This window comes from Pagrus major, chromosome 2, assembly GCF_040436345.1.
Source record: "Pagrus major chromosome 2, Pma_NU_1.0".
NCBI lineage: Eukaryota > Metazoa > Chordata > Actinopteri > Spariformes > Sparidae > Pagrus > Pagrus major.
In genome coordinates this window covers 31,420,418-31,445,543 of record NC_133216.1, presented here as the reverse complement: position 1 = coordinate 31,445,543, position 25,126 = coordinate 31,420,418, and the positions used below count along the sequence as shown (strand labels likewise).

At 39.6% G+C, this 25,126-nt stretch overlaps 2 protein-coding genes across 4 annotated transcripts in view; both read right to left on the bottom strand.

The window, feature by feature from the left end:
• brip1 (BRCA1 interacting helicase 1) overlaps positions 1-13,466 on the bottom strand; it is a 53,816-nt gene extending 40,350 nt beyond the window's left edge. The window contains exons 1-6 of one of the 3 annotated variants that reach the window (XM_073480683.1): positions 13,290-13,466; positions 12,968-13,072; positions 12,030-12,141; positions 10,999-11,220; positions 9,957-10,096; positions 7,645-7,782 (exon numbers count right to left, since the gene is read on the bottom strand). In XM_073480683.1, coding sequence (XP_073336784.1) covers positions 7,645-7,782; positions 9,957-10,096; positions 10,999-11,220; positions 12,030-12,141; positions 12,968-13,060 — 705 coding nt within the window. In that variant the 5' untranslated portion in view covers positions 13,061-13,072; positions 13,290-13,466. Of the gene's footprint in view, positions 1-7,644; positions 7,783-9,956; positions 10,097-10,998; positions 11,221-12,029; positions 12,142-12,967; positions 13,073-13,178; positions 13,229-13,289 lie in introns of those variants that run through there. The other 2 variants (XM_073480700.1, XM_073480691.1) reach the window with 2 other exon arrangements.
• A 931-nt stretch (positions 13,467-14,397) lies between these two features.
• Positions 14,398-23,911, bottom strand: LOC141018967 (protein phosphatase 1D-like). Its single transcript, XM_073493725.1, has 6 exons — positions 23,272-23,911; positions 22,119-22,347; positions 18,538-18,662; positions 17,821-18,002; positions 17,359-17,583; positions 14,398-16,903 (listed from the first exon to the last, which is right to left on the bottom strand). Exons 1-6 carry the CDS (start codon positions 23,795-23,797, stop codon positions 16,517-16,519), a joined length of 1,674 nt encoding a protein of 557 aa, XP_073349826.1. The 5' UTR covers positions 23,798-23,911; the 3' UTR covers positions 14,398-16,516.
• Positions 23,912-25,126: the final 1,215 nt, after the last annotated feature.

The window sequence follows — 25,126 nt, the reverse complement described above, 5'->3', positions numbered from 1 at the left end:
AAGCAGAGGGACTTGTCGTAGGTTAAATGGGTTGCGATAAAAATAATCATTAGCAGCAGTGAGTAATCAAAGTTGCTTTCCCTTGGGTTGCTATCTTTGCGTTAAAAGACAGACCACTAAATTGGACCACCTGGTTTTAAAGCCGCTAAAGGCAAATTGTGTGAATTGTGATACTGGATGAATAAAAATTAACTGACTTGCAGACAAATTTATCAAGTTATCATATGGACAACAATGTAATGAAACATTATATGTTCAAATCAAAAGAGGGAGAGCATAGGAGAGAAAAAAGGAAAGGATCTGAAATTGATTACTGAGGAGACTCCACAGGTGGCATTAGTTAAAGAAGAGGAGATATTACCTATTTTTCACTGAAGGCAACAAATGTCAAATATCATCTTGCAGTCACTGGAAACTAGTTTGGGGATACATGCCATTTAAGAGCATTATTTAATTTTACAGGTGTCTTTTGACATGCTATTTCAAAGATTGTGAGTCTTGTATTTATGAAAATGCACCACCAACTGGCTAAAAATACAGAACCAAAGTTTGTCACGGAACTCGGTGGAGTCACATTAATACTTGCAACTATACATAATGCTGATTTGAGTGGATGATCTAGAGTCTCCCAATATTTTGTCATCTTAAATGAACTAGGCTCAAAGTGAAAAGCAAATTAAAAGATAAACTCGGAAGGATGTGCTGCTACAGCCTTCCTTAGTTTTGGATAACCAATAGTCTATGGTGGCCAATTGAGCTAATCTTAGCAACCTTTAAGTAAACAATGTTGTGTAACTGACATTACTGCATCAGTTTATGTAATCTACCCTCCACTTAAGCTTTTCTTATACTAGTTTTTAAAATAGCGCCTTGGTAGTCTGCATGCCACATCACCACAACTTTGCTGGTTTAATTCCATACCCCCTCTCTTTGCCCACGTTCCTGTCAGGCTCTTAGCTGTCAAACTGTCAAAATACTGATGATGATGATAATAATATAAATACTAATACTACTACTACTACTACTACTAATAATAATAATAATAATAATAATAATAATAATAATGATAATAATAATAATAATAATAATAATAATAATAATAATAATAATGATAATAATAATAATAATAATAATAATAATAATAATAATTACAAGAAGAAGAAACCAATATTTTCTAATTCCAATTGTTGCCACAGTGGATGCTGTTCAACACAAGTTAGATACACTTTAAATTACAAACACTTACATATCTCCCTATGGTCTCTAGATTTGAATAGGTGTCGCTTGTAATTATAGAAACATTAAGATTGGGCAATCAGTTTCTAGATTGATTTTCCAGATACTTGGCTATTGCATGACATATTGATATTGCAATATAAAATTACATATTTGGTGAAAAGGGATTTTATCCACCTGTACACGAAATGACCTGGCCTTATATCACATCACAACAGAACTCGCTCTCTTCTGTGTCTGTCTCCACTACAGTAATGATGTAAAGATGAGAATAATGAGGCTATCCACTTATCAGTGTCTCTTGATTTAAGCAACAACAGATTGGTGACTTCCTGAAATTAGGCTTGAAAAGGCAGTTTTACTGTTAGGTGAGCCTAGAGAGACAGAGTTGATATTGCAGCACTTTGAATTGTTAAACAGCTAATGGCATCAGACCAAAACGTCAAAAACGATACTGTCCACTACATGGTGTTATCTTCAAACTTTTGTAAGAAAGTGTCTGACCTCATCACAGATTACTGTAGTCTTGTTAATATTGAATAAACATAATTCACAATCTTGGCAAACATGTTTATCCCTAAATCCTCAACAAATGACCTGAACAATTCCACATAAGAATGAATGGTATGTGTTGTGATGCATTGCACCTTATGATGGGGATCAGAAGGTAGCACTTCTGATGACAGACAAGTAGCTCGAGTTACCCGGCGGCTCAGATTTTCCAAGCATGTTTGCCCATCAAATATTACAATGTGTGATGGAGTGTGGGCCAAAGGGAGCTCTCAGAGAGCCGTCTCTCAGAGTTAAGAGGGATAACGAGCCCTGAGCCCATGTGAAAAATAAACAGAGGTGCTGCAGGGCCCCAACACCAGTTCAAGTTACCTTTCTCCTCTGGAACAGTTACGCTCCACAGCCTGGGCCCTGAGCCCGATCACCTTACCTGCTGCTGCCACATTAAATAGAGCCATCCAAATATCCTGCCCCAAGATGGCCAATAATTACTTATTCATTGGCAGGTGGGGGAAGGAGGGGTGGGATGGGGTGGTGTAGAAGGGCTTGCTGATGAATAGAGGCCCTTGTCAAATGCTGCAGCAGGAAACAGCTGACACAAGAGTATCCTTTTACGCGCCTGCCTCCCGAGATGCCAGGACAACAAGGTTTCAAGCCTGGCCCCACAGCCCAGAGCAGACACCCCCTAGAAAGGAATGTAGATAACTGGCAAAAGGGGCAAATGGGACGCCAGCTCTGCTCGCAACAAGAAAATATTGGTTATTTCAGCAAAGGACAATTACTGGTGCTGCTCCTTGGGTGCAGCTAGCAATGAGAATGCCATCACTTGGTCTCCCAAACATGTAACAGCAGGGAACTGCTTTCTAATTAAAACAGTATTTACAGGGACACTGTATAGGCTTTACTAGGTTTCTTTAGGTTTACTAAGTTTCTTTAGGGTATATTTGGTTTCTTCATGTATACCAGGTTTACTTAGTACAGGTATACTAAGTTTCTAGTACACCGACACGGTGTAAGTGTACGCAGCGGCTAAAGCTCTCTTGAATTGACAGAACAGAGGTCAGTGGTGTTACTGAACACCTCAGAATATTCACAGGTAGGCTTCTGTTGCTATACTCCCTGCCAACACCTGAGAGATGGAAATCTCACACTCCAGGGGGCCAGTCAGAGGGCACTGAGGGGCCGCAGGCAGTGGATCACTTAGGTATCACTGGCGCCTCTCACTGGACGCCAATTTGCTCCTCATTCCACAGCTTTCGAGGGCTTGGAATTCATTCCAATAACGGTGGGCTTCAATAGCCAATACCTCGGAAGACATGACACCAAACACCCCCTCCTCCCGTTTTGACCACACTGTGCAGGTAGGGGCCCTGGCAAATATCTGCCCTCCAAAGCACCTGTTTATCCCTCGGGCGCAGTAACCAGCGGGTGAACCCCATTCAATATTTATCCCCGTGGCTTTCACAGATCAGCGGCCCAGGCGAGGCAAACCCTCTTAATTAAAACTGGAGCTTGCTTCAAAGGGCCCCATTCAGGCCGTCAGTCAGCGCACGCGGGACAAAAGAGCCCGGGTCATGTAGCTGCAGGGAAACCAGAGATGGATGCGCTTTTTCGACTTCACTTTCCCTCCTCCTCTTTTTCCACCTCCCACCATCCACGGCTCTAAATCCAAGCCACACACCTGTGGCAAGTTAAGATGCAGTTGTGAGAGTTCAACCATTCCTGTGAGATGTGCGACCGCATTCTATGGCTCAGCATGTCTAATGATTACAGCTAACCTTTTGGTCTTTGAGACCTGGAGAGAACTCAGGAACATGGATTCTTCACCAGAAACAGCATCTAGATACCTTTTAGAACATTGTTGATATTTGATGCATCTGGTTTGGTTGCATCTGACTGCTACAATAGATTCACACAAGATCCCAAAAGACCAAAAACGTTCAGCTTTCAACCCACAGCAGAACATTATTCATCATAATTGTAATCATTAATTATAATTTTGTAAGAAATTCATCCTGATACTACCACACAGGTACCTTCAAAATACTCTTAGGCATCAGTTCATTAACTCCACTTTGTGTTAATGAAATGAAAGTGATCACATGAAGAACTACAACACCCCTCAGTAGAGCACATACCTCCACCAATACCAACAGCCCTCTTAAATTCAATCAAGCCTAATCCAATATCAAACTCAAAAGCCCTGTATCACTCTAAATTTTAAACCATCCACAATTGCTTGTCCAATATTTAAGCTCACCAGATCTAGGATCCACTTCAAATGGTACTAAGGCAAGAAAACCAGCCACCTAAATACACCTGATTTTTTCTCATCAAGATCCATGCATTATTCCCTGAGAAATTAACCAAAATATGTAGGAAAAAAATGCCCTATATCGCAATGTTAAAGACAGTGAGGATAAATTCCTGGATCCGTCTCTTTATCCAGATCCACACCAAAAAGTAATGGGGTCTATTCTGGGCCGAGACCCATCATCCATCCAAATATGGTGGAGAGCCAATCAGTAGGTTTTGTGTAATCTTGCTGACAAACCAATCAAGCAAAAAACAGACATGGGTGAGAACATAAGCTCCTTAGCAGAGGTAATAATAAGGTAATAATAAGTAATATTAAATCAGAACAGCTGCGTGGGTACAAACAGGCCACACGCACGGGCACGCGCACGCGCACGCGCACGCACACACACACACACACACCTGGTTTCTTATGGGGATATAGCATAGTATACCGTTTATAATAACCTTCTTTTTATGTACTTTGTTTTGTTAAAATAAATACACCTGTTTGTAAACAAATTCTCTACAATGTTCAATTTTGTCTTGTTTCAACCCAGTGCTTGAAAGTTTAACCACAGCCTTGGCCAATTTGGTGGAGTATACCTCCACCCAGTGGTGGTAGTGAATACTGATATTAAAGTCATTGCTGACATAATGAAAGCATAAACGAGTGATCCAAAAGTAAGTGTGTGTTCTCTCTACCAGCATCATCCATGGGAGGGTTAACCAGCCTGTGTTATCTGGGGGAGATTTATGACACTGATACAACAGACAGACCTTTTTCACAACAGTCATTTGGATATCTCATAGTAAGTCTAAGCAATAACACTGAGAAAGGCTGTGCACTATTTAAAGGTCTTGGTTAACACTATCAGAGAACCAGCATGAACAACGAACTTTCTTCACAGCAGACATTTTAATATGTCATTGCAACAAAAGCACAGGTGTAATTACTAATATTAACGATGGCTGCATTTTATTATGTGTCTAATTTATGCTGGCTCACAGGGATGGTTTACTGAGACATTTAACAGAACTGAGCCATCAGTAATTAACCTTGTTACACCTCTGCTGTTCCTGTCATGACTAATCAAAGAGTCAGCCCTGAAATGGTCTATTCAGTATTTTGATTTCTTAATTCCAAAAAGGTTGGGATGCTGTGTAAAACATAAATAAAACTGAATGTGTCATTTGCTAATCCATTTTGATATAGTGTCAATTGAAAACAGGGTAAACACATTGTATTTAATGTTTTATGTCATCAACTTCTTTGATTTTTGTAAATATATTAGCATTCTGAATTTAATGCCAGCAACACATTTCAAACAAGTTGGGACAGGGGAAACCCTAACCCTAACCCTAAAGACCGAGAAAGTTGTGGAATGCCCCAAAAACACCTGTATAGAACATTCCACAGGTAAACAGGTGCATTGGTAACAGGTGGGATGAAAGGGGCATCTTGAGAGGCTCAGTCGTTCACAAGCAAGGATGGGGCGAGGTTCACCACTTAGTCGAACACATGATTGTAGAAAGGAGATTTCTACATGGGCTCAGGAACACTTAAAACTCTTAAATTGTTGTCAGTAAACACAGTTTGTTTGGAAATGATTGCATTCTGTTTTTATTTACGTTTTACACAGCATCACAACTTTTTGCAACTGGGCTTGCAATATTTTTTAGAGCTGAACCGATCAATTGGCTAGAGACCAGAATCGGCTAGCTTTAGGCATGACCAGCAACCTGTGTCAGATATATCTGATTCTGTGATGGTCACATTTACACACATGCCGCCTGGGGCCGCCAGCCGTAACAGAATGACAGAACTGGTAAATGTTATACCCCTTATCCACTGGTCAAAAATCCCACTTAAACCCGCTAAGATCAGCTTTTGTTTGCAATGGGAATGTGTAAACTCTGTATTTATACCCGGGTCAATTGACTCTGCAGTAGACACCGTTTTTATCACCTTGGCTCGGCTTTGATCTAAACCTAAGACCTGGTTGAACACGTTAAATTCCACCACGCGAAGTGATGACGCGTTATCAACATCCAGTGGTGGCAAGTAAATAAGGAAGGAATTTGGGATGCGGTCAATTAAGAAGGGTTTTTACTGGACAGTGTTGGAGGTGGAGCTCTGTTCATTCCTATGAACGCTGCTCAGTGGTGCTTTGAAGCCAAAAAATACCTGGATCACTGACCAAACCAGCTAACTTCCGGTTTAGCGCCTGGCTAACTTGAAGGGGGATAAAATAATTTAATCGTGCGGCTCTTCTAGACTTTCCAAATGTTACCGGACCGAATGGCTCAAATTATGACAGTGAAACGAGTCATTCCACGGGGTTGTGACACTCAAGAATTTATCCACAGTTTTATAGACGCTTCTTTCGCAATTGGTCTGTTGTTGTTTTCTCTTCTGTTACAACTTTTTCTGCCACATTTGTGACGTGAAACGTGACGTCAGTGCCATACAACATAATGCTTCAGATAAAAATTGCCTGCGGGAAGTGGGAATGAGGTAAATAGTTTTTGAAAATTGAAAATTTGAAAAACCTGTGTAGACCTGCTAATTTTGGTGGAAAAGCAGTATTATTGAGAGAGACTTTACTGTGGTTTGCTGTCACTTTTGGGTGCACTTTTTAGCGCCTTCTTCCTCTCCTCTGCTGCCTGTCTGTGTTTCACCGTGGGACTCCACACAGACACGGAGCAGAGACGGGGACATTCCTCAAGTTGACGACAAGGTGTATTGTTCATAGATAGATCTGTTGCACCGGTTTTCTTTTGGGAAAATAAAACATTGTAGTCAAGGGTTACAAATGCAAAGTATCATGGAATCTTGGTTGTCAGAACCAGGGCTGCCAACTTTTAACTTCAGCATATTAGACAGACTGCTTCCATTTTTACCTTTCACAGTAAGAATCCCAGATACCAATATACACTGCGCAAATGCTTATCAGGGAAACTTAAACTCATTTAGACCACTTAATTAACAGGCCACTAATTAAAATATTGTACAACAAAGTGGGGTATACTGTAATTCATTTTCAGTTGGATGTTTCTGTACATAAAAGCTCTGTCCAGAGGCACTGTATTGTAGAGAGAGGGAGAGAGAGGGAGATTACAGATCTTAAATGCTTTTATGAGTAATGCATAATATTTTCAGATTATTATGAGACTATAGCGGGGAATATTTTACTATGTTGGATGATTTATTTGAATTTCCAGTGTTTGCACTAAGATTTTTTATGCACAAATTAAAAATTATCAAAAAAACACAGTTAGAAACAACCCTTTAGTAGGAAAAACACAGATAGAATAGAGTCATCTTTAAATAACATGAATGATGGCTCTGCTCTATTTAAGTGTCACATAACATAATGACATTGTGACAGGGATCCAGCGTGCATAATACCAGGACTCTCAATGAAGCAGCTAGATGGACTTCTGTGATCATCCATATGTGCTTTTCATACTGTTTTATGTCAAAATGTATTGTGAAACATACTAATCTAGATGTATGGATGATATTGCTCCCATGTATCAGTGAAACCATATTACTGGTGTGACTTAGCATCAATGTCTCAATGTCTGGAGTGTACTCACGCAGCATGATGAGGACAGCCCAGCTGCCTGGCTGTTTTTCTCGGCCATCGAACTCTGAGAACCTGGCGGCTTATTTTCCTGCTCCGGCTCATCATCTATGAAAATCACTCCCTGCTCCAGACGTGGCCTTTTGCGGCTCTGAGGAACAAAGATATGTAACTTCAATGAGTTGCACATGACTCTTTGGAAGTGAAACACTTATTATCAGTGCACATCATCTTTTGGTTTGCAGAATAATGTCACTTCATTTTCATAAAGTGTGGTTTCTAAACAGGAGGGCTATTAATTAAAAACATGAAAAGCAATGTACAAGAAGCATTATATTATGCGTTTACAGTATATTATAAATATATACAGGTATTTAATGCATTTTAGAGTATTATTGGTAGGTTTTTGTATATACACGTCTGAAAGACATAACAAGAATGAGACTTCTGCTGTGTTACAACCCCCCTTTGTCTCTTAAGTGGAAATCTTGATGTTGATGTAGCCATGGCAACAAATGGAGTTAGTGTGAAAACTATTGAAAAGGAGACAGAATAGAGTATTGATTCATAATGACTTAAGATGATAACTCTACGGGATAATTTGTCTGAATTCAATGATGAGAGAATGTTTTACATACATTTCTTGCACAATACCCTACCTCTCACATCCTATTAAAAAAGACAGACATTAAAACAGTGTAAATCTCAGTGTAAAAAATTACACTGAGATTTACACTCAATCATCGAATCAATATGCCGAAACAGTATCGTGAAGAAGTAATACATTTTCATGTTAAATATTGTTATTTCACTGCTATGACATTTGCAGTGTGGCTTGTGAAACAAGGATTTTTAACCTTTGGATCTGGAAAGTTCTGTGATGCCAATTATTCACTCATTTCAGTCACCCGGTGCTGATGAAGCCAACTTATCTATTTAGCAACATACATAAATTAAAAACAACAATATACACTATTATATTTATATTATTTTGACATAAGAAACATTACCATTAAATTGTTCTTTTCTTTTTTTCTTCATTTACATTGACATATGATGTAGAGTGCCTATAAAAAGTATTCCCCCTTTAATTGCTTTTATGAATGGAATCAAGGTCAATATACAAAACATATACAAAACAAAAAATTTACAAAAACAGATTTCTACAAAGTATTGTCAATAAGTTGAAAATATATAATGTCAAATAAGTAATTGCATAAATATTCACCCCCTTTAAAGTGACTGACCTAATTCAACAGAGGTCCAGCCAATTGGTGCTAGTAGTCTCACAATTAGTGAAATGGAGATCACCTGAGTGCAGTGAATGTGTCTCGAGTGATTGTAGTATAAAGACACCTGTGTCTGAAGGTCCAGTCACTGGTTAATCAGTATTCCTGGCTACAATTACACCATGAAGACAAAAGGACACTCCATGAAAAGGTTACTGAAATGTATACATCAGGGGTTGGATACAAAAACATTTCCAAGTCACTGAACATCCCCCGTGGTTCAGTTAAATCCATTTTTAAGAAATGGAAGCAATACGGCACTTGTAAATCTGCCTAGAGCAGGCTGTCCTCACAAACTGAGTGACCGTGCAAGAAGGAGACTAGTGAGGGAGGCCACCAAGACACCTATGACTACTCTGAAGGAGTTAAAAGCTTCAGCAGCTGAGATGGGAGAGACTCTGCATACAACAACTGCTGCCAGGGTTCATCTTCTTCAGGCAGGTGAATACTTTATATAGGCACTGTACACACCTTTGCTGTTGTAGACTTTGGGATAGCATTCCTCTCCCGATCAGATCTACCCCCTTGACTGACTGTTTCAAGTCCATTCCTTTTATTCACTAGCGTTTCAATCCTCCTGATGTAGCTGAGTTTTGACCTGTGCCTACAAACATGTGTTGTTTATTTGTGCCTATGAGCTTTGTGCTTTCATCTTTATTTCATTTTCTTGTATTTGTGATTGTAGTTTACTGCTGTTACTTGTTGCCTGTTCTATACAACATTTTGGTCAACATGAGTTGTTTTTAAATGTGCTTTTTTAGATAGATTTGACTGACTTCATATGATCGTCTGGCAGACTATGTATTGCATATTGATTCACCTGTATCTCAGTAACACTGTTATGACAGTAGTGCACTGTGAGTCACCATCAGATTGTAACTTGTGATACTTAAAACTATACAACTATCTCATCAAACCACTGCAGATACAGATTGGTATTCCTTTCTTTTCTGTTGAAGAATGTTCACCCTTTAAATTTAATATACAGTAAATCCATTATTAATGTAAAACAGTACAACAAAGCACTGACAACTACCTTGTGCTCAGCAGTGCGAATGCGTTTCCTGTCTGGTTGGAAGTCGTCGTCGTCGTCTTTCTCGCAGTCAGTGTTGAGGGAAGCCTGGGCCTTCTCAGATAGACGAGAGGCTAGAGACTGTTTCTTGGGCTGTGACTCCTCTGGAAATAACACAACAAGTGCAAATATGAAAATATTTGGATGTCTGGAAATGGCTTAATGCTGGGGGTGTGTGTATGCATATATATGTGTGTGTGTATATATATATATATATATATATATATATATATATATATATATATATATATATATATATATATATATATATATAAAATAGTGTTAATAACAATTTAAAATCAGTTTAGGTGAACACATTCAGAATGAGGGTTGGTGTATGTCTGAAAAGAAAATGGTTGTGAACCAGCGCAATACAGAATACTACTTTTGATTTGATCTTGGTGGTACAATACCATTGATTCTGCATTGTGATGTGTATTAAAACTCTGCCTCTGTGTTTATAATTTGATGGCAAGACTGAAGTAAGCAGAGAAATATCTTCCTAGATATCTAGGACTACAAGCAGCTGCTTAACACCAAAGACAAAGGAGGGACAGGTCCATCGATGGCGAATCTAGTTTATTTTGGTTTAACTACTCCACTGAACTGCACAGAAACAGACGATAGTGTGACATTAGCATAAACAGACTAAAAAAACCTTTTCGTTACGTTTTCTCATGTTCTTTTGTCTGTTTGTTTCCCATCACTGAATCACAATGGGTGTAATTAGGATTTAATGTCAAGGTATTAAAAAATCTCCACAAATTGATCAAACAACTAAAAATATAGAACAAAAAAATACTTGAAATTCATATTTGAGATTTATACTCTTGTTTACATGTGAATACTGTGCAGATTCGGTAAAATAAAACCAACACAAAGGAATCCATGTCTCTTTGTTTTGAAATGACTACCATCATGCCAAATAGGAGACAGGTTCAGGCAAAAAGAACATGAATGTTCCAGATGCTACCACAATTAAAATGAAGGAGTGAGAGATACTTGCCATGTTCAGGTGATGGAGGTGGCAGTGGTGCCGTCTCTTTGCAGGGTAACACAGTGAGGTCCACAATATCAGGATTGGCTGAAGTTGTAGCTGTGATCCTATTGGCTCTGCTGTGGCACACACACTGACAGGTGGAGGTTACATCTGACTTCTTGTAGTCTCCACAGTTTTTGTCTGGCTGGCTCTTGTCATCTACAGGGCTTCCTCCTTCCTGCAGTTTAGCTGTCAGCAAATATTGAAATACAGATGTAACTATCAGTGAAAGTGACTCTATTAAATAATAAGAAAATTGTGAGATAGAAAAACGTGGATATGATTCACAAACAGTAAAATGCTTTAAGATCATGAAGACAACCATTTAAATTATGCCATCATGCCATTACAACACAAATCCATGTCTTGCAGTCTCACATCACTATACAGAGCCAACTAATCAGTTCATGTCATGGATTTACTTTAAATATTTATGGAAAACCTATATTAAATGCATGGGTCCTTGCAACAGCTCTACTCCAAATACTTTTTAAATTATGATTTTTTTTAAGTTTGGGCCTCCGAGTTAAATTTCATCGTTCTTGTGGTTCTTTGTAGATGTATTCTGAGCTGCAATTACTTATTTTTTACTGGATTGGGTTGGCATTTGTCCTGAATATCCAAGAAAACTTCAGGATAATTTAAAAATGTAAACTGCTGCAGAATGTTTACAGTAATTAAATGAGTAACAGTAAATATTTTTTTACCCAAATGAAGAATCTTTCATTTTCAAAAAATCATGTTCCTACTAGTTTTTACTTTGTTGCAACCAAATTTTGATTCTGTGTAATATTAAGGTTCTATCACATCTAAACATTATTTGGTACTGAGCCGGAAGGCAAAGCTTTCGATTTACCAGTCGATCTACATTCCAACACTTACCTATGGTCATGAGCTCTGGGTAGTGAGTGAAAGAATGAGTCATCTGGCCCGGGAACACCTTTTTGATTTTGTATGAGGATACCAGTAGGCCCTATTTGCCGACACACTTGACTTACCAAACTGACTCTGCTGCCAACCCAAAGCAGAGCAGAGCAAGGCCAAGCTCTTTCCACTTCCTGTGGGACTCTCCAGCAGACAGTGCTGCCCAGTGTTCAGCCCTCGTATGATCTGCAGACAATGTACAGACACATTTACACCGTCTATGCAATGCCTAGAAAGTTTGGAACAAAACACTGTGATTAACTGTTCACAAAATCACTTAATATCAAATCAACATATAGTATCACACAATTTCAGGTGCTGTGTCTGAGGGTATTTGCAATTGTTCTGTGCATTATTCTAAAGACAACACCCCGCAGCACAGTTCAAAGCACAAACAGGTTACATGTACCAATTAACAATCAGATAGACATACAGTATCTACCCACACTGCCCTATGTTGTGTTGGTCATACAGTTTGTGAACACATAATTTGGGGTTTGACGCAGGTACTGCATCAATTGTACCATTACACAAATATACATGATTTTAGATCTCCTGTGACATTAATGGTCTGCCAAGGCTGTCTGGGGCATGTCTGAGCAGTACTCATCTACTTGTCCAAGTGCAAGACATGCAGGTGAATTGAAAACTTTAAATTGCCTTTAAGTGTGTGTTGTGTCGTGTTGAATGTCTATATTTTTCTACCCTGCGGTAAACAGCAGCCTGTCTTAGGTATCCCTGCCTCTCACCCAATGCAAGATGTGATAACAGACACAGGGGTGGATGGATGGTTAAAATATAAACCGATTGGCACAATGGCTAAAACATCACCCATAACCCATAACTATGTAAATGTATTCCTTACTCCATACTTCTATTTCAGACGTAAAAATGTCTTATTATATCATTATTACTTGTGTGACAATCACATCTTTATAAATTATAATAGGCCAATATGCTATGCTAGTCGTTACGACTGGGTAGTTGATCAGTCGATGAAGACTTTACTCACTGAATTCATCATGGCCAGCTGGGATGGGTACGCCTTGCAGGGGAAGTGGATCTTCACCCCTCCAATGGTGTACTCCACTGCGGATGTAGCCATGTTCCTCTGTCACTGATGCACAGTTATATTTTTGTTGTAAAAAACAGACATGTCTGTTAAACTTTTTATTAGAAAAATACAGTATTATACAGAAAAAGTGAAATGTGAGTATACTCACAAGCTAAGGTATTGTAACACACGACCAAGACACTAACACAAGAATGTACCAACAGTTAGACAAACGATATTTTTCCCGTCTGTGTAAGCCTGAAGATGTCACCTAGCTTACCTGAGACTTGACAGGCAGTCAGTTGTTAACGTTAGCTAGTACTAACTATATGTAGCGAGATATAGTGCTACTGTTAAGCGTTCCGCCGTTACTTTGCCTCAAGGAAGTTTCCATTAATCCAATGGTTAAACCGGTGACACTGGTCAGACATCATAAAAATCTGTCGAACACGCGCTGTTGAACTCATGTCCCCTTCACTCTCCCCATGACTCTTCCCGCTCTCAAAATCACAATACCTGACAGGAAGTTGGCGTACACATCGTGGCTTCCTACAAATGCTTTCAAAATAAAATAATTATTGTGAAATATCATGAAATGTGTTGGAATTAAAACGCAGCATTTTCTTTCGAAAAATCCTTTGGAGCAATAAACCTTCGTTCCTGATCGTTTTTTGTGCCTGTTTGACGTAACCAATACTTGTGACAAGCGGTATTTTTGAACGCTTTTATTTCGAAAGCTTCACGTGGCCTACCGATTCCAACAATGTTTTCCAACTTGACGTTTGACAAAACCCACAACGGAAGTTGCGTTAGTAAACATCCGAGTATGGCCAGTCGAGTGTGTCCAGCACAGGTTAGCAGTCTGTGTCCTGCCAGTTGTACCTTGATATGATATCAATCTAAAAATTGATATCTTCGCCTATAAACAAAGGAATGGGACAGTGATGAGAAGATATGTAACTGACTAGATATAACTGTTCTTTTACCAATATATGATAATAAAGCAAACAAGCATGTGTTGAAATGAAAAATATCAACATAAAAATATTGTGAAACATAGGAAGAATCAGAATTAAAGGTGCTGTAAACGTTGTTTCAGCTAACTTCGTGTCCATTAAGCAGTTAGCAATCCCCTCCCACCTTTGTATGTCACCAGATTAACTTGCAGCAGTACTTAATGGAGTTCTCTTACCTGATTGGATAAAGTAGACAGGGATACCAGAACATTTCTCAACTCTTACTGCATGAGCAAAGGGAGGAGAGACATGGGTCACGAACTAAACACTCTATAACAGTGATTACTGTTGGAACCAAGAGCTATTTAACACTTATTTTGTTTTTAAAAATATGCCACTTACAGCAGCTTTAAGGAGAAAACATGACGGATGTGTAGTAATTACTTCACTTTTTATTTAAATAGGTTCATTTCCAGATGTGGTTTTTCACATTTACACCGTACACACGCATTTTATGCTGCTAGCACAGCAGTCTGAATCTGGGATGTCAACAGAGTAAATGAGTAGACTACTTAAATACTAAATAAAAATCATACAGGGATCTAGAGCCAAGTAACAGACTGTATTCGCTGAGTGAATGTGTCAAACATGAACATTAAAACCCCTCCAACATTGTCAATCAACATTATACAATATATTTTAACCAATCCATAATGCTACAAATTCCTGTTAGAAATTGCACTTATCTTAATGAAAATACATCATCGCATAACAAGGTTTTACAAAGACTGAGACATCTGTCTTATTGGTGTAATGTTATTTTCTCTACCAATTAATATTTCTCATAGAAAAGAATGTTTCTGTCATGTAGCAAAACCATAAGAGACAAAAGAGGGCTCAGACTTGTTCTGCAAACACTACTTAATGAGGACTCCCTTCTACATGTTAAAATATTTTTTTGTCACCAAACATACTCCATTTGCTGTATTTTGATTTTTGACTCCAATTATATCATCCATTCCTAGCTGCATCATTTTCATTTTCAGGACAAAAACCAACTCCCTTATCAAAGACAATTGAAGGTCACCACAATAGTGCAAAAATATTTCTCTTAGAAAGTCCATACAGAGTGTATTTACTCGCAAATGAGCCTTGTGCATACATCAGTAACAATACAACTGCAGCTGCAGCATGGAGGGACAATGGCTTGTATAAAAAGAATGCTAAAGAAACCTCTCAGTCAGCCTCAAAAGAACAAAGAGAAGTCGCCTTGTTGCAAACAAGATATAACAAGGTAGCAGGTTTGATTGGTGAAGTAGACAGTCCCCTTGTCTGTAGGGACCAACATGCTTGTGATGGAGCATTCCTCTTATTCTCATAAATCAATGGCCAAACAAAGACAACGTGACATCACTGTTACTTCCAGTTCAGCCACAATGAAAGTATGGCATCACAAAATAATCATCAACATTGATTGTAAACATCAGGTTTTGTGTTGGTCCCTCAGAACCAAAGGAAGTCTTTGTTTTACAGCCACCTGGACATTGAACAAACACAGGGGGAAAATATATCATTGTAAGGAAAGACACAACCTCTGCAAAAGCTTCAGCACAGCAGAGGGCTGCTGGAAGGCATTCTCGGAATCAGAGAAAATCGCTAGCAGATGTATGAATGTGTGGAAAAGGCTCACAGGAAGTCAAGACACCAGAAAACTAAACTGTAATGCTTCATTACAAATTACAACAATGTAAAATGTTTAAGAGTGTGGATCTGTCCCTTAAGATGCATTGTGCAATTCAAAATTGAAAAACACTCCATCCCTTAAAACCACATTGGGGCAGATGTGTTATGGAAAATACAGACTGTCAAAGAATAAAATGCTACCAACACTTATTACATATATTTATATATCAATATACACAATGTAGTAGCTTATGGTTTGTGGCTGTAGCAGCACCTTCAGTTTATATTCAAGACAAATCTCCAGTGATAAAGTACAATGATAAGAATAAAAATACATAAATATGTTTAAACACAGGGTGTGCACACAATAGTATATGGAGAGAGGAGATAGAAGCTGTGCCATAAATGTTCATATTTTATCATCATACAATTAAAGAATGTATAAAAAATATAATTTGTTTTAAACAAACAGTTACTTTTCAGTACTCACCTATAAAATGCATAATATTTACACCCGCCTCATTAGTTCTAATTTGTTTTTCTTTATAACTGTAACAAGAAAGCTGAAGCAAGACACATCAAAAATCTGATTCTGAAGACGACAAGAATCAGCATCTCAGGAAGGGATTTTGAAACAAAGACACAAGATGTCTCATGAAAATGAGGACTCTTCCTAAAAACCTTAATGTTTTCAAACGAGCACTGTACTGGTGCTAAACAAGAAGACAGCACCTTCCACAGCCTCTAGATTAAGGTTGGTTTGAACTGTGAGAACGTGCAGGAGAACAGCTAAAACAGTGAACCGATATGCCACTGGGGATGAGGTTGACAGTGGGAAGCAGCAGGTTGATATGTCTGTGGGTTTGTTTCAGTACACACACACTGTTGTCTTGTGCTGCTGGAGAATGGGGGAGACATTATTGGACTCTTTCTGTTTCTTCTCTGCGTTGTGTTGGACTAGCGGCGGCCTGTCAGCAGTCCTGCGACGGGCTTTCTTAGCCGACTGGCCTGATGATGGTGATGATGACCCGTCAATAGTTCTTTTGCTGTTGGGGGTCCTAATGCCAACTGTCCTGTCAGTGGGACTGGACTGACTGGGCAGCTCAGCACTACTGTTTGAACACAGAGGAGTCAGAGTGAACGAGTCAGACAGATTCATGTGGTATAGGGTGTTACTTCCTGATAGTCCGTCCCGTCGCTCCAAAGTAGGCAGGAGTTCGCACATGGCAGAGGGAGAATCTTCTTCTGGAGGGCGCTGCAGGAGAACAGGTTAAAAAAAATGTTTTTTTAAAAGACAGTGAGGACAAACATCAACACTTAGAAATAATTCATTCTGACAGTGTGTCAGTGAAATATATGGCCAATAATCTAAATTTGTCGCTATCCTTTACTACAGTTTACAAATGATCTGGTCCAGACAGACTGTAATGAAATGATTTATCAAGTAACTTAGGGGGAGATCACTCTCTAAGTGTTGTCTAGGAAAATGAAACCACCTTAAAGGTATAGCCATGGGTGTATTGAATATACAGTGCTTCAGTCATGAAGTACGAGGGATTTCAACTCTTTCTCAACGTTCTGTTAAAAATAAAACTGAACCTAAACCTAGTTTAAAATAAAAAGGTAAATAAAAGGCCTCAATATCCCACATTGTGGTGGAAGGAGTGTTGTGAAGTTTTTTCAGTGTGTTTGTTGTCATCCTGCCCTCACCTGAAGGAGCGGAGTGTCAGCACGGGATATGGTGGTGGGAGGACACTGGGACATCTTGGCCAAGTCGAGCAGTACCTCCTCATGGTGCAAGGTATCCTGGCAGCTCCCGAACTCCTGCAGGGCGATTACGATGGCGCTGGTGTTGTCAGCCCGCAACATGCGCTGACGCCAGCGCAGCAGAGCGTGGCTGACCAGCTGCCGGGCACTTGATACCCCACATGGTGCCTGCAGCATGGAAGGTTGTTATTACACTGACATGGTCGAGGTGAGGTAGACGTTACTCTGTTAGATTATTATTGAAGTCTTATAGGGCCTGTTTTGCTCATGTTTGCTTACCTAACCTTTAGTCTACGACAGACCACAATCCAGGCAGGTGGGAAAGGAAGCTATTGATCTATATTAATCCAAAATGATCACTGGTAAAGAGTAACCTGTCCTTTATAGAAACAATTCTCCACTCACCATTGCCTCGTCGTTGTTCTGACACATGGAGATAGCTTCTTGAGGTGGCACCATGTTCCACAGACCGTCACTGCCCAGTACGATGTAGCGGTGTTTTTTGGCGTCAAGGGTTACCACACAAGTGTCTGGTTCAGGAGAAACCACAAACTCCCCGCTGTAGAAGTCATAGCTCCACAGATCACCTGTTGCAGAGAAGAGAAGCTTAGCTGAAGGCACCACTGACTGACTCTTGATAAACACTGTCCATGATGACTGGCTGAAGGTATTTAGGTAAAGGTAGTCAATTTTTTTTAACACAACTGGAATACGTTGGTGTCTTTCACTTGTCTTAATAATTCTACACAAGAGCTACAGTCCGAGTTTGGCAAAAAAAAAAAAAAAAAAAGCATTTCCGTGTTTGATCAACTGGACAAAGGAAAGCACTGACCAGATTTATTTTTTGATGAAAACAAATCAAAAGTCAGTAATGAGTAAGCCTGATGACCAAAGGCACATGTGGGCCTTAAAAGAATTATCTACACTTGATTGATAAAACTGCATGGACTCTTACAACTCTGAGGGCATATAGAAGCTCCTGAAAGTATGCCTTCACTATGTTTTACGTTCATATTTTTACATTTTTCAAAGTCAGATACAAGTAATATAATTCCAGTCACTCATCTGTGCTTCCATCTGAACAGATTATTCACTGAGATAACTGATTGTTGCTTTTCCTACCTAGAGCGCGGGCTACTGCCAAGAATGGTATCTGGTCAATGACAGTGCTCCGACGGACCGGGCCATTGTGACTCAGCCTTGGCCTCTTCCAGACGACCCGGTTCACTCCAGATTTCTTGATCACACTGTTAGGAGAGAGAGGGAAGGGGAGTGAAAAGAGAGGCTGCTTCTTACTCCAACCAAAGTATCCACACATTTCAGGAATCCACTTTTAAACATTAGGTATAACCCCTGAAAAACAAGGGTTATACTCTAGTTAGTTTATCTAAGGTCCAGTGTGTAGGATTTAGTGGAATCTAGCGACGAGTTACAGACTGCAACCAATAAAAATAACCCTTGTCTCACCCTCCGCAATGATGGCCAGAAAAACAAGTATAAAATGTTTTTATCTGTTATGTAGCACGATGAAACTAAACTCTTGTCGTTTTACAACCCTGGTTTTGTAAAATGACAATAAATTAACCGTTACGATACCTGTGCCAAGTCTAACAAAATATCCCAGCATTGTATCTGTTGTCACAAAAATATGTCTTTTTTTTACACTATATCTGATTTTCCGCCACAATAGTCACAGCAGAAGGACGTGCAACATCAAGTAAGGAATCAAATTAACTCAGCTCTTTCACATTTTAGATGGGGTTTTAGTGTTTTCGCTGCATTCTCGGATGTGGATGGCGACGATGACAAAATTTACCTAGTTGTTGATGGCATGGTGTTTCTGGAAGGTACACTGTATTGTCCTATTGTGTTGAAAGACTTGACACATTTTGAATGCAGCTGTTATCAACACATAAACACAAGCTCTTTTTGATGGAGAGATGTGCCAATTTAGTCAACACTATATGTATACTATATTTTGTATATATACACCGATAAGCCACAACATTAAAACCACTCACACATGAAGTGAAAAACACTGATCATCATGTTACAATAAATGTTATGCTGGGAAACTTTGGGTCCTGGCATTCTTGTGGATGCCACTTGACACAAATCAACCACACTACTACAGACTAAGTACCCAAGTACTGTTTGCCAATAAAATTAATTTATTTAGGACTCACTACTTCTGCTCTGATGCAGCATTCTTCCTCTGTCTGTAGTCACTTCTTTGTAGTCTCACTCAATGTCAAGCCCACAACATTATCTGATTGGTTATCTGTTGCATGTAGCTTATTATCACTGAATAATCAGAATCATCAAAGTAACTAGTAGGGTAGGGCTGATGAACGATGCCATCATAGATCTGCTGACAAAACTAGTCCCTGACTATCAATCAGGGATTAATTTATCGCTATAACATAGCGATTGAAAAGGCTCCCCACCAGAGAGCACAGTTGTTGTTTGTGATAGGGGAAATGAAAAGAAGTATGTTGCTGCTCATTGCACTAACCAAGCCAGCTCAGTTAGGCGAACTCAAGTCACTTAGTTAAATTTGTGGCTGCAGTGTTTCTTTTCCCGCGGGCCGTTCTTTCTCTGAGTCATGCCATTTTTATTCACAGTTTTCTTAGCTCAGCTTCCTTGGCTAGTCGACCAATGTTGTTTTATGCATATGCGGCTGAACAAAGCTAAGTTACAGACATGTGGTGTGGAGACGGGAAAAGCTTTTAAACCTGGCACAGGGTTATAGTATGTCGGTGGCAACAGGAGATAGTTTCCTCTGCAGGGTGAGACAGTTGGAGATTCCTGTCAGAGCAATGGTGGGAAACAGGGGCGACTACAGTGGTGAGCTAATGTGCACCTGCTGCCTTACAACAACACTGAGGGGACATGCTGCCTCAAATTCATAAACAATGACGTCATCGCCCATCATGATGTTTCACTATAGACATCGTCATATGCCAATTCTGCAGACATCGCCCAGCCCTAGTAACTAGTACCTAAAGTTATCACATAAATTTTGTGGGGTGGATGTTTAAAGAAGCAGGAATGGATATACTGCGTAGTACCTCAAAATTGTCATTACATAGAGTACTCGAGTAAATTTTAGTAAGTTATACCTTCCATCACTGGTTATCTCAACTTTGACCCTATGATTTTTTGTTTTACTGCCACTGTATATCGATTTGAATTATCAGCCATCAGTCTCCTTGATCACTTATAATCGGTATCAGCCTTGAAAAAAACATATCGATTGATCCCTAGTGCACAGGGTTGCCACAGTGTTGAAGTTTTCTCACCGACTAATAGGCTTGGGACAATACAAGTAATACCAGGTATACCAGGCTTTTTACAATAAAAGACAGTCATTATCTTTTACAGCAAATGCAAATTGAATATGTGCCATTTTTTTCTCCTTGATTAAAAAAACACAACAACAGTGTGGGCAGTGTGCAAGTATTGTAATCGGTGTATGCCAGACCACCAATTAACATCAGTAACACAGACTACTGCGGCAAGCCTACAGTGCGCACAATTTAATCTCAACTGATAGTTCTCTAATAATCTGCTGGCATATAGATTGCACATACAGGTACCCATTTACTGTATAATTATTTTTAAGTAAACTCTGTTGTATTATATTAAACATGCCAAAGATTGACGTAGACATACCTCACTAAAGTATATATCTCAAGCCAAACAATTTCAGGTGGCATGAAAATAGCACTGCATGTGAGTATTAAAATAATTAGCTATAAAGTGGCATGTGACATAAATGTTTCCTTCACATTAAAGCAATAAAAAATAGTTTGGCTCTACAAAAACTGAATAGGATATTAGGAAAAAATAATAATTTGAAAACCACTTTGAACATCAGCAGTCCATTACTTTAAGAGGTGTACGCCACTTATTAGCTGCCAGTCTTTGAAGTCTATCATGTCAAAACATCCAGGAATGTAAAGGAATTTAAAAAATCACAACTAGAATGGTACGGGTATGTTAAATTTTGGCTCTGAATCCATGCACAAACTGAAGGTATCTGGTGAAAATCACCATATTGTAATATATATTGCAGAAATCTAGATTATCACAATGTCCGTTTTTCCCAATATCATGCAGCTCTAGACTGTTCTACATTAATGCTTTATTATCTACAGCTACATGCTTATAGTAAAAAGCAATGCCTTAACCATGAAAAGCAAGACTTTAAAACTGTGGAGATTACCCTGTCAAGTAAGCATAAAAGTTTGGTTGTTGTCAAGCCACCAGGGGCCAATCACTATCGTAACATCTTATCGGTAGACAAGCCACAGACAGTAGAAGGAACGTTATCTCTTGATAACATTTTCATCTGCTATAGCACAAGAGAAATGCTTCTTGGTTACAATCGCTTCTTTGTCATAGATAGGGGGTGGTGGGGGTGCTGAGTCGTGAGAATGAATAAGCTGATACAACAGTTTTACTCAGTGTGGGTCCCTGTGGCAGCTAAATCAAAACGAGTTTTGACAGGAATCTCCAACTGAAATGTTTTCAGAGAGAGACCAAGAGATGGTTATGTGTTCTGAGCATTAACATTTTAGCCACGCTGCAAAAATAATCTATCCAATGCAATGTATATGCTACATCCAAGAACCTTAAAAAAACAAATATTTTGTTTAATTACAATGCAGAGAAAGGGTGTCATGTTGGTTACACCTTACCTCCCTCCCAGACCTTCAATACGCTCCCTCTCTCTCGGTAGTTCGGGTTTGTGGTCTTGTGTGACTTCCACAGCTCTGATGAATGGGTCTGTGGGGTCATCTTGGACCCCTAGAACCACTGCCGAGTCCCCAACGTGGGCCACATACATGCGGTTTCCTCGGATGACCACCACGCTGGCTGTGGTGCCAGATGTGCTCGGAAGGCCTGTAAGGGTCTTTGGCCATTCAGCTGAGAACATAAATAATATAATTTAATCATCCATAACTATTTAGCGCTTATAAACTGCTTACTGCACATTCCCTGGGTAAGGGTTACAGTACAGTGAACTACACATTTAACAGAAACGCAAAATGATTAAATAAAGACTCCAAAATGTACTGAGACTGATGCCAACATCGTAACCTTATCGGCAGTTCGTCCTAAAGCAGGGCTTTCCAATGTAATCAGACATGCGCTTTATAGACTGCGTGTGCGTGTGCGTGTGTGTGTGACCAGCTGTTAAACTCCTAGCATGCCCAGGCATATCCAGGCAGACACCTGGACAGACTGCCGGTGATTGTATGAATAGTTCACTATGCTACTTCACGATACTTTGGGATGGGTAATTACAACGACATATACAATAAAGCAAAGGGCGTAGGTCCAAGACAACAAAATGTTGGCCGACTACTATACAGAAAATAATATCTCAGTATACCACTGGACTGATAACCGGTTGTCTGTGTCCGCCATGGCAGGCTTTGTTTGGCGTTAACCCGGTGGCTACAGCTAACTTTGTTAGCTCCGTTGCCTTTAGTTGCTAAAACTGTTACCCTCATTCATCAATGTGTATTTAAGTAGCACAATGATAGCAAATATTAAACATGACGCCACATTTAAAGTAACCTTTTTGACAATTTACATTTGCTGTATAGCCAAAAGAGCTCGACTTCACTAAATCCATGGAATCTTCTGGTAAATTCGGCTTTCATTTGAGCTAGCAGTGAGCCACGGAGTACAAACTTTTAGGGTGTAGGCCACAGACTACAGTGTTATTTAACGTTAGAGGTTTGATGTAGTGTCCATGCTACTTAAACGGAGATGTAGGGTTAAAGAATGTCCCTGTTAACAGATGATAATGTTATGTCATAATTAGAGTGTTGGTAAACTTACGGAGCTTTTTCCACATAGCATGATGGCAGGCTACAAATCCTTTGCGTATAGCCGAGCAGACTTCCCGGTCACAGTCTGACCAGAACCCTCGCTGCTTCTTCATGAACTCCCATAAATAATCTCGTGCAAACTGCGCAGCCTCGCGACCCCCGTGCCCGTCAAACACAGCGAAGAACGCGACGGAACGGCGGGAACGACTCGCAGTGCTTGGCTCCGCTAGCGGCTGGCTCTGACCTCCCTGTAAAGATGTTTCGACCGATATACTTTGACCTTCCGTCCGCACAGCCTCACATGGTGCATCTGGCGCATGCAGGGACCCCACGGTTTCACCAGTCCAGTCTGGATGCGTGTCCCCAGCCAGAGAAGTGACAGTACAGTCTGCCCCACTGCTATCCTCCGGCTCACCCGACGTCGGCTCATCTTCTCCCGGCTCGGGCTCTACTATGACCTCGGTCACATCTTCCATGTATTTCCTGCCTCCTTGGTCGGTAAAAACACTCACTCGCATCAATAATGCGTTTTCCATGGCTCCAGAAATGAGTCGCTGTCCAATTTGTCGGTAATGTTAGCATATAAAATTACAGAAGAACGGAGTTACTAGTGGCGTTGCGTCCTGCCTTTGTTTATGTCCGAGCGTAGTAGGCATGCTCCAACGTGTTGACGTCAGTCTATCTTCTTCTAGCACGTGGACGTGGCAGCGCCAATGCAGCTGCTGCCCTCTAGAGGTTGGCTCAGAACCTCAAGTACCAACTTTGAGGGAAATATGCCACAGAAAGGTGTGTTTAATTATCAGGAAACTTTGTTTACAGTATAGTATAAACTAATTAAAAGCTCTCCATCAACTAAATATATTTAGTTGATGGAGAGCTCTCCATCAACTAAATATATGTGTATATATATATATCTATCTATCTATATATATATATATATATATATATATATATATATATATATATAGATATAGATATATATATATATATACATATACATATATACATATTTGTATATATATAGTGCTTTTCTGGTCCCCACAAAGTGCTTTGCAACACTTTCCACATTCACCCATTCACACACACATTTATATATCGATAGCAGAAGCTTCCATGTAAAGTGTCAACCTTTTAATCAGGAGTGATACAGCGATCCTAACCATAGTGCCCCATGATATTTCAATCCTCAGACATACACACACACACACAATGGAACAGCCATCTGGAGCACATGTTGAGCTACAGTATCTTGCCCAGTTGTTGGAAATGCTGCAGGAGCCAGCCCACTCTACCTCCTGAGCCACAGCTGCCCATCTTGTTAGGCTTATACTCTTGGGTACGTTTAGAAGCATTGCTCTGCTTGAACAGAAAACATTGTACAATGAGATGCGATGCATTCTCAGTCCTATCAGGCATGATGTTTCTGTTTACATCTACTGCAGGCAACCATTAGTCAATGAAAGACAAAACCTTCCCATAACAAGCAAGATGCAAGGCCTATCAAGATACAGTTCCAACAGTCAGGTGATGTATAGGCTTGTTTTTAACTTTATTGACTGCAAAGGATTTGTCATCAAAACATTTATCTGGATTTTTGTTTGTGATTGGTTCATTAAAATTGGGGATTAATATACACAATGTTTTTCATAAAGACTGTTCAGATTATACTCTACAGTAAAAACCAAGTCTACAGTAAAGTTGGTTGCAAATTATGCAAAGATGTAGGATCGCATTGACTTACATGAACCTAAAAGACATTCCTTTGAGAACAGCAATGTACACATTTTCGGGGGGGAAAATGGTTTGGAAGTTGAAAATGTGTATATTCAACTACTTTTCTGTTTGATTTTCTCTGGACTAAAAGC

Excerpts from the sequence above, each read along its gene's own strand:
- LOC141018967 (XM_073493725.1), bottom strand. The coding sequence starts at position 23,797 with ATGGAAAACGCATTATTGATGCGAGTGAGTGTTTTTACCGACCAAGGA. Across the intron at positions 18,663-22,118 it reads ATTGAAGGTCTGGGAGGGAG|TGTGATCAAGAAATCTGGAG; the intron begins GTAAGGTGTAAC and ends CTCTCCTAACAG. Across the intron at positions 17,584-17,820 it reads AGAACAACGACGAGGCAATG|GCACCATGTGGGGTATCAAG; the intron begins GTGAGTGGAGAA and ends TCCATGCTGCAG.